This window comes from Nothoprocta perdicaria, unplaced genomic scaffold, assembly GCF_003342845.1.
Source record: "Nothoprocta perdicaria isolate Ctin4 unplaced genomic scaffold, notPer1 scaffold_6, whole genome shotgun sequence".
In the NCBI taxonomy this organism is placed as follows: Eukaryota; Metazoa; Chordata; class Aves; order Tinamiformes; family Tinamidae; genus Nothoprocta; species Nothoprocta perdicaria.
The window spans coordinates 9,060,648-9,075,992 of NW_020455865.1; the positions used below are offsets into that span (position 1 = coordinate 9,060,648).

At 52.3% G+C, this 15,345-nt stretch overlaps 1 protein-coding gene across 4 annotated transcripts in view; it reads left to right on the plus strand.

Moving 5' to 3' along the window:
* Window positions 1–15,345, plus strand: part of ZNF618 (zinc finger protein 618) — a 118,202-nt gene that overhangs the window by 64,607 nt on the left and 38,250 nt on the right. For all 4 annotated transcript variants that reach the window (XM_026049520.1, XM_026049519.1, XM_026049517.1 and 1 more), the window contains one exon: window positions 3,916–3,954. In XM_026049520.1, the coding sequence (XP_025905305.1) occupies window positions 3,916–3,954 (39 nt within the window). The remainder of the gene's footprint in view (window positions 1–3,915; window positions 3,955–15,345) is intronic.

Below are 15,345 nucleotides of genomic sequence, written 5' to 3' on the forward strand. Positions count from 1 at the left end.
GCTCTTTTTGAACATCAGATGCTCGTCCCCAACATCTGGCCCACCAATTGGTTGAGTTATGTCAGTGTCTCCCTGAGTTTTGTCATGGTTCTGCGTTAAACTCACAGCTGAGCATCAGAGTAGCTGCAGCAAACCAAGCACTCTTGCCCTTCCGCAGGTTCTGTCTTCCAGTGCTTTCTAGGTGCTGTCTCAGATCAAAACACTTACTTTTTTTTGCTACTTGCTGAAAGATGCCTGTTCTTCCCCTTCCTCTGGAGCAGCCCTTGGTGATTTGCTCTGCTCTGAGGTTTCTTTGTCGCTAGGGGGACTCAAATCCTAGGTTGTCCTAGGATGGATGGTGGTGTGGACCACATGGATGGATGCTGGACCACAACTGAGGTCCTGAAGCTTTGGCCTTTGGGAGAGGAGATAGGTCTAAACTGGACGATTGGAATTACTTAGGAAATGATTAGGATGATCGGAGTTACTTGGGAAGCAGGAAAGCTAAACCCCTACTTGTCATTATTCAGCAATGCCTGTTCTGCCGTGAAGCTGGGAGGTGGCAGAGGTCCCCAGTTCTTCTCACTTAGAATTGAATTATTTCTGATCCTTTTTTTTTTTTTCTGTTTTCATGGCTCTGTTACGGGTTTGGAGCTGCAGAGCTCCCTTGGCGCAGCCTCCTCAGGGCTCGTGCCCGGGAGTTTTCTCACCCGCTCCCTTCTCGTAGTTCATCCTTGTCAGTCGCTTGGTTTTCCCTCTGCAAAACTTTGCAAAATTTGCGTTTCTTTTAATCCTCTGAACTATGTAGTTACAGATTAAGAATCTTCTACTCACGATCACATTAGAGAATAAAAATTGCAGTTATCTTTATAATGATTATTTTCAAGAGAAATTTCCTTTTTTTTTTTTTTTTTTTAATTTGTACCTGCCTCCTCTCTAAATCTCCATGATGGAGAAGCTCAGCTGGAGGGGGCTTCTTTCCTTTTAGGCTGGGATTTTTCTTGTCTGTGCTCTGCAGTGGGTGCTGTGCTGTTGGAAGACGGGGCATGGCTGTGGTTCATAGTGTCTTCGCAGTGGTGCTCAGCGTCAGCCAGAAGATTTTAAGGAGCCATCTCGTAGTTGGCGCTTGCGAAGGGTTGAGGCAGCTCTTGATGGAGAACTGAAAATTGAATAACGAAAGCAGAAATTAAGGTGTGGAAACCCCGCGTAAATCTTTATTCCAAGATTCAGAAACGTAGGTAAGGAATTGGATCGAGGGAAGAAAGAGAAGGTTGTGGTCTTTCCCTTGGATTCCTCAAAAGGCACAAAATAAAATAAAAAAATAGAATTGCAACAGGGCTGCAAGATGCCTTTGCGAGGACTTCCGAAGACCTGCCAGGCCGAGGCTCCCTCCGCTCCTGCAGCGCTGCTCGTTCAGCGGGAGCGGAGGAGGCTGCAGCCTCGCGGTGACTGCGGAAGACCCCGCCGAGCTGCCGGCCTTAGCAGATGTTCCTGCAGTGCCTGCTCGGAGCCCAGCCCTTACCGGCGTGTTCCTTGCGGCGCTTCTTGCAGCTGCGTGGGCCTCTTTCTTCTCCAAGCCATTAGAAAGGGTTGCCTTCCCTTCAGGAATTAGTCATCGAGAAATTTTTATTTTGTATCGTTCTTATTTGAGGAACATCAGCAGCAAAACATCCGTGTATTTTAAGTCCGGGAAATTATTTCACTTTTAGATAGCTCAAAAATGGCTGGAATTAGTTTATTAGCCTTTCAAGGAGTAAATTTTAAAACTGCTGGGCTGAGGCCAAGGAAGGAAAATTTTTACCCAAAGGAGAATTCTTCAGAACGCAAATGAAAGAAAATAGCAAGACCGAAGTTTAACCCTCGCAGGATGTATCACTTTTGGTATAATAATTGCTGGAAGTTCTGTTTTCAGATAAGCTTTTCTGGGCTGAATGATGGTTTTGCCCAAGTTGTTTTTCTTTATTATTTATTTACATTATTTAGTTACTTTGTTGCCTCCCTGTTAACAGGGCAGCTCTCAGTTAAGTTTCAGGGATGCAACAGCTCAGGGTCAAATTTAACATCATTAGAATAGTGCTAAATGTGTTCTGCAGCCAAAGTTTCTATTTTAACCAGTTGTTTGATGATCTAAAAACTTCTGCAAGGTTTTCAAGTTTTGGATTGGTATTTTCCAAGAAGAGCTTTTGCCTAATTTCCAAACTATGAAGAGAAATAGTTCAAACTCACTGAATACGGAAAAATACATTTTTCCTTGTGCATATTTTTGGAGTCTGAGAGCAGTTCTAGCACTAAAATGATTTTGAGGTAAGAAGCTGAAATTTGATAGAGAAAGAACCATTCTTGAGCTGAGCTGGTGCTTTTGCACTCAAGTTAGGTTTGATTGGTATGATTGTCTGCTACTGAATAAATCATTTTGGAAGGAGGAGAGGGGGTTTCATTTGCCTTTCTGTGCTGCATCACAGGCATCTGGCCTGTTTTACTGTATCGATTCCCAACTCAACAGCAGCAGGAGATCTAGAAGCAGAGTTAATCAACATTCAGGAGTTAACTTCTTTAGTGATGGTGGTGTTTTTTTCCTGACTTTCTAACCTTTCTAAACACATACAGCTCAAAAATAGCTGTTCCTTAAATCTTTGCATGTTGCTTAATGCCTTTTAAGATGGACTAAAGTACTCCTTTTTAAAGCAGTTTATATGATGAAAGTGGCCTGGTGCATACACAGTGCAAGTCTTTTATAGTTTATTTACACTGTTGTCTGTGAACACCCTGACACTACGTTGCAGAAATCCCTTGTGCCAAAACAAGCTTTTTCCTGGAGTGGTAGGTGGTAATTCAGACAGATAGCAGCTGTGGAAAAATGAAGGGTTTGGGATAGCATAGGTTTTGCATTCTATGTTGAAGGTTTCTAATCTGGCTCTTCAGTTTATTGTTGCACCAAATTAGTTGCAAGAAGTTGCACCAAATTAGTTGCATACTTCACGCAGGTTAATAAAGTAGAAATGCACAAGTTTACAAACTCACAAAAGCCAAACTGTTAGTTTTTATTATATTTAAGAGACAGCAAGGAAATTAAATGCAAGTGGTGTTAATTACTTAAGGTTGCAAATTTTAAAATAAAAAACGCTGTGAAATTCCACAGCTGTGAGTTTCATGGTAATGCTGATGTGACTTTGAGGCACAAAGGGAATATTCTGTAGTTGGGTTATTGGATTATCTGACGTACTCTGTATGTAGTTTAGGAAGAATACAAAGCACTTCCCATGGCCGGGAGCTCGGAGTCATCCACCCTGCTTGGCCGTTAAGCGGGGCTTTGCTTTGGGACGGCAGCCCGGCCCGTTGCGCCCCCGGTTGCTCGTGGCCGTGTGCCCGCTACCGCCCCGTGCCGTGCGGCCCTGCCTGAGGCTCCTCTCCCGCCTTCTCCGCGTGTCCTCGCAGGGACGGGGCGCGCGGGCCTCGCAGCGGCCTCAGCGGGCGCCTCGTGGGGAGGCTCCGCGCGGACGGCCCCAGCCTGGGCTCGCTCCTCCTCCCGTGGCAGCTCATCCGGCGCTCGGGCACCGTAGCGATTTGAGCTAGGAGCCGGTGACCGCGTTGGCAAGCGCTGGTAACCGCTGCCTGGACCCGGCGCGCGCCGCGCTGGGCGGCGGAGGCCGTGGGGTGGCCGCGGATTCTGCTGGCGGACGGCGTGAGGGAGCCCGCGGCCCGCCGGGATGTGCTGCCGTGTCAGGCTGCCTCCATAGCCACCCTGTCCCAAACAGGCTCGGAAAGTAGGAAAATCTCCCGCTTCTGGAAGTGTGTGAGCGAGTCTTTCCTTAGGAAAGGGCAGCCTGTGCCCGTGAGCACAGGCAGGGGCATCGCGCTGGAGGAGGAGGAGGAAGGCGGCTGGCGGAGACGCCTCGGTCGGCCGCCACATCTAAGCGCAGCTCTTTCTCTTTGCAGACACTGAAGCTGCCTCAGGGGAAGGAGCCTCACAAGGCAGTAAGTACGAACGTGCCGTGCGCAGGGCGGGAGCGCGGCCGCGGCGAGCGAGGCGAGCGGGCGGCCCGGGCCCGCCGCCCTTCCCCGTCCGGGCCGGCAGGGGGCGGCGGCGCCGCGGGGATGGCGGCGCTCGCGGCCGGCCGGGCCGCTCCGCTCCGCAGCGGCCGCCAGCCCGGGGCCGCCGCGGGGCGCCCGGCCTCGCTGCCGGCGGCCGCCCCTGTCACTCGCTCGGGAGCCCTTGTTGTGCCGGGTGCTGCCACCCCCTGGCGTCACCAGGACCTAGGATTTGGGAATGTGTGGGGACCCCCCTCGCCCACCCGGGGAAGCTGGGGCGAGTTGTGCCGAGGGCGGCCCGGGCTGGAGCAGGGAGCGTGGAGGAGGCAGCGGGGCCTGCGGAGCAGCGGCCGCTCTGGCTCCGCGGCACCGCTGCTCGCGGTTGGAGGCAGCTGCCGTCATAGCCAGCACGGAAAGCAGAGGCACTTCCACCAGGGGAAACCATTGCCGCCTCTGCCCTGTCGAGGGAGCCCAGCGGGGCTGAGGAAGATGGAGCAGAGCAGGGGCTGGGAGGGAAGAGGTGAGGGCTGGCGGCCGTGCTGCGAGGGCAGAGCCTGTGCTGGGGGCGCTGTCGAGGGACTGACGTGGAGCAAACGCACTCTCCTGTTAGTGAGCTGAGGGAACAGAAACCCCGAGCAGAGAAACCCCGCGGAGCAGAGAGCAGCTGCACGCAGCAGCTCTGAACACCAGGCTGCCGAGGGGGCACTCGGTAACGGAGGGAGCGGCAAGGGAGGCTGCGTTTTGGTTCATGTGGGACTGCTGGAATCTGGTTCCCTACCAGGGGTCTGGAGCTGTTGGGTGTGCTTTTCACTGCCCGCGTTTGTTGCTGTCCCCACCAAACGCTCACCTGGCTGAGGAGCTGCAGACCTCAGGGGGCGGTGAGGGATAGAGCAGGGAAAGGCTGGTTCCCCACAGCCCTGCCCTCCGTGAAGAACAGCCCTGGTGGCACCTGCCCTCCAGCTCAACACGGAGCTGCCCCACGGGGGCTGCGCTTTCTAAGCACAGATGGTTGTAATTTCCTCCCAAAAGTGTCTTCCTCTTGCACCCACCTCGTTGCTGTAGGCGAATAGCTCAGCCGCCTTCCTTCCACCCTGGGCCTTCCCTTTGGGAGCTGGGTTGAATCGCTGACCTACGCTGGCTGCCTCCACGCAGCTCCACTTCGCACTCAATGGCCCTCTTGTTTCCATGTCGGTCTGTTTGGTCCTCATGTATTTTAGACATTTTTTATTTATCTTTCCTTTCCCGCTGTTTTGCTTTGCTTGCTGCTCCATTGCTATTCCTCTATGACCTGTTTTGGCTGTTTACACCCTTTCTGTTACGGATGTCTGTGTTGTGCAAATCCTCCTTTGCTCTTGGTGCCTTGTTGGGAACCTCCACTCTTTCAGATAACGTTGACTCACAGGCTCTGTGGACGCAGTTCGCTGCCTTCTTCCCAAATTCTGCAATGTTTAAGGGATGTAGAAAGGGCCGTTTTCTGTCATCTGCCTCTCCCTGGGCTCAGGGACATGGGTTGCATCGCTCCTGAAATGGCATTGACGAGGCTTTGTCCTCCTCAGCAGCGAGTCATGGCGTCACTTCAGAGGGCTGGAACTGCAGGTTTTTAAAAGTTTACCACGTTATGCCCTTGGTGGCCTTTTGGAGTCAGCTGTTGCTCCTATCCGTGATGGGCACCTGAGCTGTTTGGTTGAAGGGAACCTCTGCGTAGAGCAGGAGGACACAGGAGCAAAGCTGGGCTGTGCGGAGGGGCCCCCCCAACAGCAGGGACATCTGCTCATGGAAGAGCGAGCGTGCGGCTCGGCATGGGGGTGTCCGATCTGCCACCCTCGGGTGGGGGGCGCTGGATTCTTGGTAGCCCTCAGCGGGTTGGTCCATAGTTTGCTTCTCTGTGACTGTTTCCTGGGGACCGTTCTTGACATGCGCGCGCATGTGGTGTTGAGGATAGGATATGCTTTTAGGGACAGTGTGCATTGTTTGGGAAGCTGCTTTCCTGGCCTCGTCTCAGGGCCAGCACCAGAATTCCCAAATGGAGAGAGAAGGAAATAGTGCAACCCGCAGTGTTAATATGCTAATAAAAAGGCTTGTTTAACCTCTAACAACTTCAGCTGGCAGGGGGGAAGGAAAGGAAGACATCAAAAAAGTCACTATTTGATATTTGCTTCTAGGCAGGGCTGGTCACCTGCTCACAGGCTGTCCCACAGAAGAGCCTGGCGTGTGTTTTCTGAGGTGCTCCATGTCTGCCCTTCCAGTGTTCTTGAAAGTCCTCGGGAAGAAGGTGTTTGGACTAGAGCTGCAGCGTTTTATTCTCTATGGAGATTCCGCCCATGTTTAATGGAGTAACAAACCCTGTAGGAAGCAGCCTTCCTCCTGGTGTTCCACGGGGAACCCTTGGTGACCTGGGGCAGAACTCAGCAAAGCCCCGGCCAGCGGTGCCCGCGCAGGGCTCCCTGACCTGCCTGGCCGCGCTCCTCCGGCTGCACCCTCAGCAGCCCGGCCCGCGGCGCCGCCTGCTCCGGCAGCGCCGCCGTACAGGAGGAGACATGGGATGCGCCCCCCTGGCTCGGCACCGGCTGCGGTTCCCTCATCCCCTTCCCCAGAAAGCTCCAGCCTTCTGCTGCCTCCAGACCCCTTCTGGTTAGTTTTGCAGCTCTGCTCCGTGTCGTGGATTGTAGTGTTCTGGCTATTTTGATATTGATTTTGAAGGTATTGATTTTGATTTTGAAGGTATTCATGTTCTTTTTTTAATAGGAAAGAGGAAGTTGGGTCTAAGAGCGTATGCAGGGTAACTATAATGGACTTGTGGAGGGTGAAGTTATACTAGGAGCTTTACGGTTGTGTGAAACCTCAGCTCAGCCTGTGGGATGGGTAGGCAGTGTTTCCAAATCTTTGTCTACTGCTTTTTTTAGTGTCTTTGCTCTATTTTCTATTTGATTTTGCTCTATTGGATCAACATTAAGTTTGCTCTTGCAACTCTTAGTCTGGCACTTGCTTGACTACAACTTACCCAACAGTCTTTTAAGATACTGTTTAACTGCTTTAAGATACTTTAACTGCTTTAAAGATACTGTATGATAATAAAAGGGTTGTGACTGAGTCTGTGGTGCTTTAAAGCCCTTTCCAAGGGTGAGCCCTAGAGAACTTTGCAAAGAGGTTTGATATTCTACCAACAACCCGGAAAGCAGCGGAAGAGGGAGAAGGAGACCGGCCGGCAGGCGAGCGGCAGCACAGCACGAGGCTCTGGGATCGCAGCCCAGGCCCTGTCTGTAGGGCACGGGGAGCTGTCTGGAAGAGAAGAGGAATAGGAGGAGTTACTAAAACCTGGGAGTTTCGTAGGGTCGTTGGAGTTCTGGAGAAAAATCCTGATTGTGGCAGGGGGAGGCTGCTTTGTGCCATGGAGAAAAGCATGTGCCAGTCCCGCAAGCCAACCGCGAAGTGCTGCTAAAAAGTGGGAAGGAGCAGGACGAGGTGGCTGCAGGAGCCTCGACCTCGCGTGCAGCGCGCGGGCCTTGGCCGAACTCGCTGATGGGGTGCTTCGCTTTCCTCCTCTGTTCCAGCTGAGGACCACCCAGAGTCAGGTCTGGCAGCGTGACAGCAGGCTGTGCTCGCAGGCCGTGCTGCCCGGGGTGTCCGATCTGCCTTGTGGGGCTCCTAGCTTACTGCCAGCCCCTTGCTTTTCCTGTGCTGTCCAGGAAAACAACATGGAAAAGAAATTCTGCTAAAATAACCTTGCTTGAATGCCCTGCTGCCTTCCATTCTTAGCAGCACCATAGCGTGTTGCTGTGGCAGTTGTGTGACGTTTTCGGGCGGTTTGAAGACCACTAATGATTGTTTTTCCGGTAGAGCCTGTGCTCCCCGCCTGCTGCCTTTGTGCACGTGTGATTCTGCAGGAGCTGCTGCGCGGGGCTGCTCTTCCTTTCTCAGGAGCGGAGCCCTCTCCCCGCTGTGCTTGGACAGCCCCTCGGTGCGGAGCGGCCCGCGGTCCCGCAGCAGAGCCCCTGTGAGCCCAGACCCCGCGCCAGCAAACGGGACCAGCAGCAGAGCCCCTTCCTGCAGGGAGTCTGCTCACCCAGGCCAGCCCCGCGGGGTGAAGGTGTCTGGGCTGAATCCCACAAAGTCACGACAGGTCCCAAATCTCCCAGAAAATCTTTTTCTTTCTTTTATTCCGTGTGCCTGTTGGCCTTTGTTCTATTTTGGAGTTTCTTTTTCCTGTTTGCAAAGAATTTTTGGAAATTAGCATTACCATTGCTCAGGTAATTATATTTACCCAATATTGCAGATCTCTCTGCTGTGTTTTCCTGGTGCAGGAGGGGAAAAACAAAACAGGTTGTGGATATTGCGTGATGATTTTAGGTCACCTTCCTACATCCTGATGGTTTTTTTCGAAACCGTCACAGTATGAGGTGTTTCCAGGAGTGATGAGAAATTTGAAGGCTGAAGAGAGTGTGTAAGAGCAAAAGTGGCCCTCAGGAAGAGCCTGGGAAATTGGTGGGCTGCACTATCCCCTTCTCTGACAAGACAAACTCCTCTAGCAGAGCCCCGAGGCCTGTTGCTGGTAAAAAAACGCTCGGATCCCCTTTGGCCCTGGGGCTGGTGGTTCTGCCAGTGCCAGCGCGGGCAGAAGAGCCGGGGGACACTGCCTGCCACGTGCAGCGACGCCTGGGAGCAGGTGCCAGGGAAGGACACGGAACACTGCGGCATAGGCACGAAATACTGCAGAGCTAAAAGCGACCGCTTCTGAGCATGGGTAGCCCTGTGGCAAAGAGGTGTCCAGGGAGATGCCTTTGGAAGCCTCTCGATGTCACCTGAGTCGCGGCACTGTGAACAGGCAGGGGCAGCCCGGTGTCCCTGGCGTCTCGGACACCACCTGAACTGCCCTGTCCCTCCCTGGATCTGCGCTGGGCCCCGCGCTCGGGCTCTGCCTTGGCCCGGGGGTGGCGCGTGGCGTTCCTCGTGCCCCCCATCTGTGGCACGTTCCCTTAGCAGCTGCTCCATGGTGGCATCTGAATTCATTTCTCCTTGCCAGGTCCTCTCTCCCCCTTCCCAAGTGCCTGGACGTGGCCGAGCGGCCGTGTCTCAGCACAGGGCACGTTTCACTTGGGGCTTTTTTGCAGGTGCTGGGCACCAGCCACGGTTCACAGCAGGTTCTTGGTGGGCCAGGAGGTGGCTCCTCCAAAGAACACAAGAAAAATGTGATCTTTTTTTTTTTTTTTTCCCCAAAATGGAATACATGGTAAATATTTCACAACCTCATAAATAAAAAATGATTGGGCTGATATTTTAAAAATGTATTTCCCTTTGGGCTGTGACTGAGCATGAGAAAGTTTAGAGTAAAAGGGATCTTTTTTGCAAAAGCAGTGAAAGGTTGGGAGCGGGGACGTGGGCTGGAGTGCGTCGTGCGGGCACAGCGCTAGGGCTGCGGCTGGGCGGAGGCGGCGGGAGCGCGCTGCCTTTCAAAGCACAACATTAATATATTCAGCAATGAAGATTTTCTTGCCCAGCTCTTACACCTGCAGACATGGAGATTTTAGTGTTCTGACCAGCAATGGAAAGATGTGCAAACAGTTTGTTAGTGTTAATTTAAGGTTAAAGAAGACTTCCATCATCTACGCTTCTTGACTAAGTTTAAATGTTCAAATTTGCAACCATAATGTTTCAATACACTAGATTTTAGCTTGTGATTTCTGTTCTTTTTTGGGGGGTAGGAGAGCCAATGCCGGCGAGTTCATGGGTGTGCTTGGGAAGCTGATGAATTCCTTGCACAATTCAAAGTCCAGTGCAGCTCGTGTGCGTGCACACCCACACCCAGGTGCTGGAGCGAGCGGTTAGTCATTTACAGCTCGGTGATTAATTTTTGCAGTGTTCTTATTTAATCATGCTGCTGCTCCTCAGGGAGTGCTATAAAATGGATATTATTTTTCTAATGTGTTTGCATCTTAAGTAGGTGAAGTCTTTTAGATTCCCATGTGCCTAACTCCGGCAGATGAAAATGTTCATCTTCAAACGTCAATGACCAGTGGGCTGACAGCACAAGTGAGAATTTTCTGTGCGGGAAGGGGACATGAAGGAAATAGGGAACTGGGGCGTGTGCGTTCTGGTGTCTGAGGAGGGAAGGAAGTGTTGACCCTAGAGCCGCAGCGGTGCCCCATCGCACCTGCGGTGCCGGGCCTGTGCAGGACACGAGGTTGGCTCATACGTGTTTGCTGGCCTAGTGGCACCCTGTGCAACCTGCAGTGGGACCCAGGCCGCCCCTCAAACACGTGTTCGGTGTTGGGCCCCTCACGACCAGACGGGCACTGAGGGGCTGGCGGGTGCCAGGAGGGCAGCGGAGCTGGTGCGGGGGCTCTTGCACAGAGCCTCTGAGAGCGGCCGAGGGAGCCGGGGCGCTCAGTGCGGAGAGGAGGAGGCTCCAGGGAGGCCTCGTCGCTCTCTGCTGCTGCCTGCAAGGAGGTGGTTGTGAGACGGGGTCGGTCTCTTCTCCGGAACAACTCCTGATACAACAAGGGGAAATGGCCCCAAGTTGCACCAGGGGCGGCTCAGGTTAGACCTTAGGAAGAACTTCCACACGGTGTAGAAAGGGAAAGCGGGGTGAAGCATCGGCACGGGCTGCCCGGGGCCGCAGCGGAGTCACCATCGCTGGCAGCGCTGAAGAAACGCGCACATGAGGCGCTTAGGGACGTGGGCTGGCAGGATGGTCTTGAGGGCCTTACAGTTGCGCTTGATGATCTTCATGGTCTCTTCCAACCATAACGAATCTCTGAAAGTAGCTAGTTTCCCATCTTTGTTTTCAGTGGAATAAACTTGATGTTGCCATTCTGTCCTCCCGTTCCGGCAAGGGCTCGCTGTGGATGGCCTCGCTGTGCGCAGCCGGGTGAGAGCCGGGTGCGTGTGTGGGCGCCGTGCCAGCGTGCTCGGGAGGCCGCCGCGCTGCCGCTTGCGCTCCAGCAGGGCCCACGCAGCCCCAGCGCTGCCCTTTAGGAAAGGAGCTCTGAACTTGTCTTCAGTTAACTGCACGGAGTGTTTTGCAGAAGATTGCTAATACACACATAGGATTGAAGGGTTTCCCCCTTTCTCAGATGCTGGCCCTTTAGAAAGTGTTTATGGGCATCTGGGTGTTAAGGCTTTGCAAAAAAACTCTTAGGCAGCAAAATTGAGAGAGACATTTATTCTAATAAAACAAGAGCGAGAATTTTAGTAATCCCCAACTGTTCCGTTCATTCATCAGTTTGTCCTGAAAATGCCAGGATAGCTTTCCTGAAGATTGAAAAACGTCCCGCTTCCATTCATTAGGGAGTGATATGAATTCCATTTCCAGCCTTGTTTGGAACACAGCGGCAGAGGTGCGAACGGCCGCCCGCATTCCTGTTTATCCCAAATGCTTCTGCCAGGCTGCACAGCCGGGCGCGGGCTCCGTCCAGCCGCGCTGACCCTGCAGAGCGCCCAGGCAGCGAGGCACCCGCGCCCTTTGCTTTGCCAGAACCACCTCCTGCTCGCAAGGCAGCACAACCAAAAGACACCGCGGGTCCTGCTGCTGCCTGGAGTGCACCTGCCTCGCCCAGGTCTCACTGCTTGCACTTTTAAACATTTTTTTAACTAGGAAAAGCAGATTAACACCAGGATTACCTTCTTCAAAACCCCTCTTCTCAACCTAAGCATAAGGCCTAGGGGTCTGAATTATCTGGGAAAATCATAGCGAGGAGGATCCTGCATCCTTCATTTCAAGCTTGTTTCATTTTGACTCTTCACCCCCTGCTGCTCAGGCATTTAGGCCTCCCCTTTATTTCCACTTCGTAGTCCAGGCGATGATGCTTCCTGTGAATCCCCATCTGGAAACCACAGCAAGGCCAGTATGTCTTGTCAAAGCCAGGCCAGCGGGACAGAAGTGGAGCTGAGATTTGCTTGTCCCTTGCGAGGTGTTTTTTGCTCTGTAGGGTTGTGGTGTCCTGCAGCAGTGCATGTTCCCAGCCCAGCCACTTTGATTCCTCAAAGAGCATGGACTAAAACGGCCTTCGTCATGTGCATAGCTCTGTGATGAGGGAAATTCAGTATCCTTTACATACATGTATATTTATATATTTGAAATATTTTAAAATGTATTTAAAAAATCAAGTTAGGTATGTATAAGTGCAACTGTTTTTTTTAATCAAGATTAATGGTGTTCTCTGTCAAATTCCTGGTGAGGCTGCACGTTATCACTCTTTTCTGCATTCTTCAGCTTACCCTTACTTACAGTTTAACTCACAAAGAGTTCAACCCTGTTGTGCAGCGATGCCAGAATGAAAAGCATCTGCCAGATTGACTGTGTTTTCCGGTGTGTCTGAGCCTGTCATGGATCTGAATATCGTGGCTCGTAATGCTCATTTAGGGGACACAAAACTCCATAATCTGGTCAGTTTAAGATGCCGATACCTGCTGGGTCAGCTAGTGTTTATACTCAACGATAAGATATTTCTAAGTGGGAAACAAGCAGGAGGAGGGGATTCATTAGTAGTGCAGGAACTCCTGGGAAGTCTCTTCTCTCTTGACATCTAGTGAGCAGAACCCACAAAACCTTTTCCCCAAAATTTTAAAAAGGATTTTAGAAAAGCAAACCAAACAAGCCCCCCGGGTCTGTGACTGTTGGGCTTTCCCAAAGCAGGGGCCTTTCCTTCAGCAGCGTCTTCAGGATGTTCCCTTTCGCATGGGATGTGCTGGTGGTCTGGCACCGGTTTTATGAGTATAGAAGGGGTCCGTAGGGCCGGGCTGGCCCTGCCTGGAGGCTGCCGGGTGTCGGCACAGGCAGCTGCGCGTGGAGCCGCCTGCTCGGGAGCGCTCGGAGGCGTCGGGATGGAGCCGGGAAGGGTCCAGGGAGGAGCTGAGCACAAGCTGGGCCCTGTCCTCATGTTTCTCCTTAGCCCTTTATCAGCCCAGCGCCCAGTTAACGGCCTGGCCCCTGTGTCTGCAGCTGCGAGGAGTTCAGCCCAGGTGCGCGAGGGCTCCTGGGCTGCCCTGTTCCCGGCCTGTTCGGAGCATGAGGATCCCCTTCAGCAGCAGGAAGGGCGGCCGCGCTCCTGGCACGTTCTGCAGTTGCCTGCTCCACATGGCTGTGGGTGGGAAATGCATGACTGGGGAGCGGGCAGTTTGGGAGCTGTTGGCCAGGAGGAAGGTTTTTCACTCATCTGCACCAGTTAGGGGGCTTGGGCTTGGGCTGTTGTGTGTGAGTGTTTCTGTCCTTTCCAGATTTCTGGATTTTGTCATTATTTAACCCTCACTAATGTAACTCTGCATACTTTAATCCCCTTAAGGAATTGTTGCTGACTTTGGGCTCGCTCCTTTTCTCTTTTCAAGGAACTTTGCTATTAGACACCTCTAAGTGGAGCTGTGATCTACACTGAAACTGATTTTACTGGCATCTCTGTACTGGGCTGTAAAACGCAGGTGTAAAGTGTGTAACTTCTGTGCAGGACCCAAATTTGCAGGAGGAGCAGAGGGAGGTCTGAGGCAGGAAACATTTTGTCCTTCCCCACTGCCAGGAAGGAAGCTCCAGAACATGGTAGGTCAAAGGAGCAGCCCTTGAACCTGCTCAGGGAATACCCTGCCAGCCTGGGAAGCTAGAAATACATTCCTTTCTCTGCACAAAACTGAGCACAGACTGACTTGCACCCTGCTGTCCATGGCAGGAGAGACGATGCTGCTGTTTTGGGGTCACATAAGCCTCGTTCTACGAGCCAGTTTTGAGGGGAGAGGCATTACAACGTGAAGGGGAAAGAGGACAGGAAAATCCACAGCGGTTGTGAGGGTAGCACCTCCCTCTGTAAGTGCCATTCCAAGATGCTGTGAGGTTTCCTAATCTTAACCACTTGTGTTTTGAAGCCTTCTTTCCTGAGACTGAGCCACAAACGTGGAGTTCCCAGAGCTTAGAACTTCCTTTGCAGTTCTCAGACCTCCTGATGGAAGGATGAAGTCGCAAAGCAGGACAAGTAATGAATGCTGCAGCCACTCACCCAATGCCCTCTTTCCCTGAACTTCTCCACTTTTTTTTTGTTGATTAGGAGCTAAAACATTGATGGGTTTTAGAAATAATTCAGCAGACTTTTGCAATACGCTTGCACTCTGCGGTTTCTTGCTTTCTTCCCCCTTTGGAAGCTGTATGTAGGAGACTGATTTTTGGAGTTCTCTGGGGATTCAAGAGGGCTTGCAGCACATCTGGTTGTTAGAGGCCCTCTGTTGAGTAGCTTCTGTGGGTTCTTCTGCTTGAAAGATAAGTGCAAGGTACAGGGCAGGGGAAAATGGCCCTTTGGAGGTCATTAGGAAGCTCCCCCACCCGGCTCCCTGGAGACTCGATCCCTTGGTCCAGGCCGTCCGCCAGCAGACGGGACGCGCAGGTGAGCTGTGCAACCGTCTCCATCCTGCGATGCCGCGCCGAGCTCTTTGAATGCGGTGAAAACCTTGGTTTGTGCAGTCCATGTGGACTGGGTTTCTTGTCCTCAAGAGTGGGGGGAAGTGATCTGTATTTCTAGCTCGTAAGTCCTGACTTTTCAGCGAATTCTTAATTACTGTCGTTCCCTTCCTGGGTTTCAGGGCAAAATCCACTGAGGCTCTTGGCCAACAGCCCTGCAAAGGAGGTCTCTTCTTTTGCCTGCCACGTTGAGCACATGGTCTCTGTCTGCTGTCTTTCCTATCAAAGTTAGATGTGCTTTTTCTTCTCGATATTGGAAGCAAAAGCACAAAAATATCTCAAAATATTTGTTGTATATCTAGGCAGAAGGATGCGCAGGCTGATCGCCCCCAAGGCAGGGTGTCTCTTGACGTTCCTGGTGGGACAGATGACACAAACCTCAACAGGAGCCAGCAGACAGGAGCCCCTTGGAGATATGCAGAAAGGTGCCACCAGCCCCGTGTCTCCTGGGGCTGCCTCTGTGTGTTGCCTCCTCCTTGTTGCCAGCCTGTGTGGCCTGCAGTGGGAATCCAGGTCGGGGTCCATAGAGATCACGGTGCTTGAGCGTTGAACCATCAACCTCCCAAACCTCCCTTCTGTCCCTCTTCACCTCCCAGAAAATAAAGGCAAACGGGTGAGATTGATATCTGAGGGCTGCAGCTGCAGCTCCGTGGGCTCTTGTCGTGCTTGTGGTCACACAGCCCTCTCCTTGTGCTTTAGTTTTTTTAATTATTGAGTCTGATGGCTCTTGTATAAAAAGTAAAATAAAAGCTATGTTGCTTGATCCTCACCTGAGAAGACAGATAGAGGGTTGTCTTGATTCTGGCTGCTCTTCTTGCTGGCGATCTGCGCATTTTGAGGTCGCTCACACAGAAGGTCCTGCAGGGGCAGCGTTTGCTGAGTGCTGATCTATGGGAGTGGCTTTG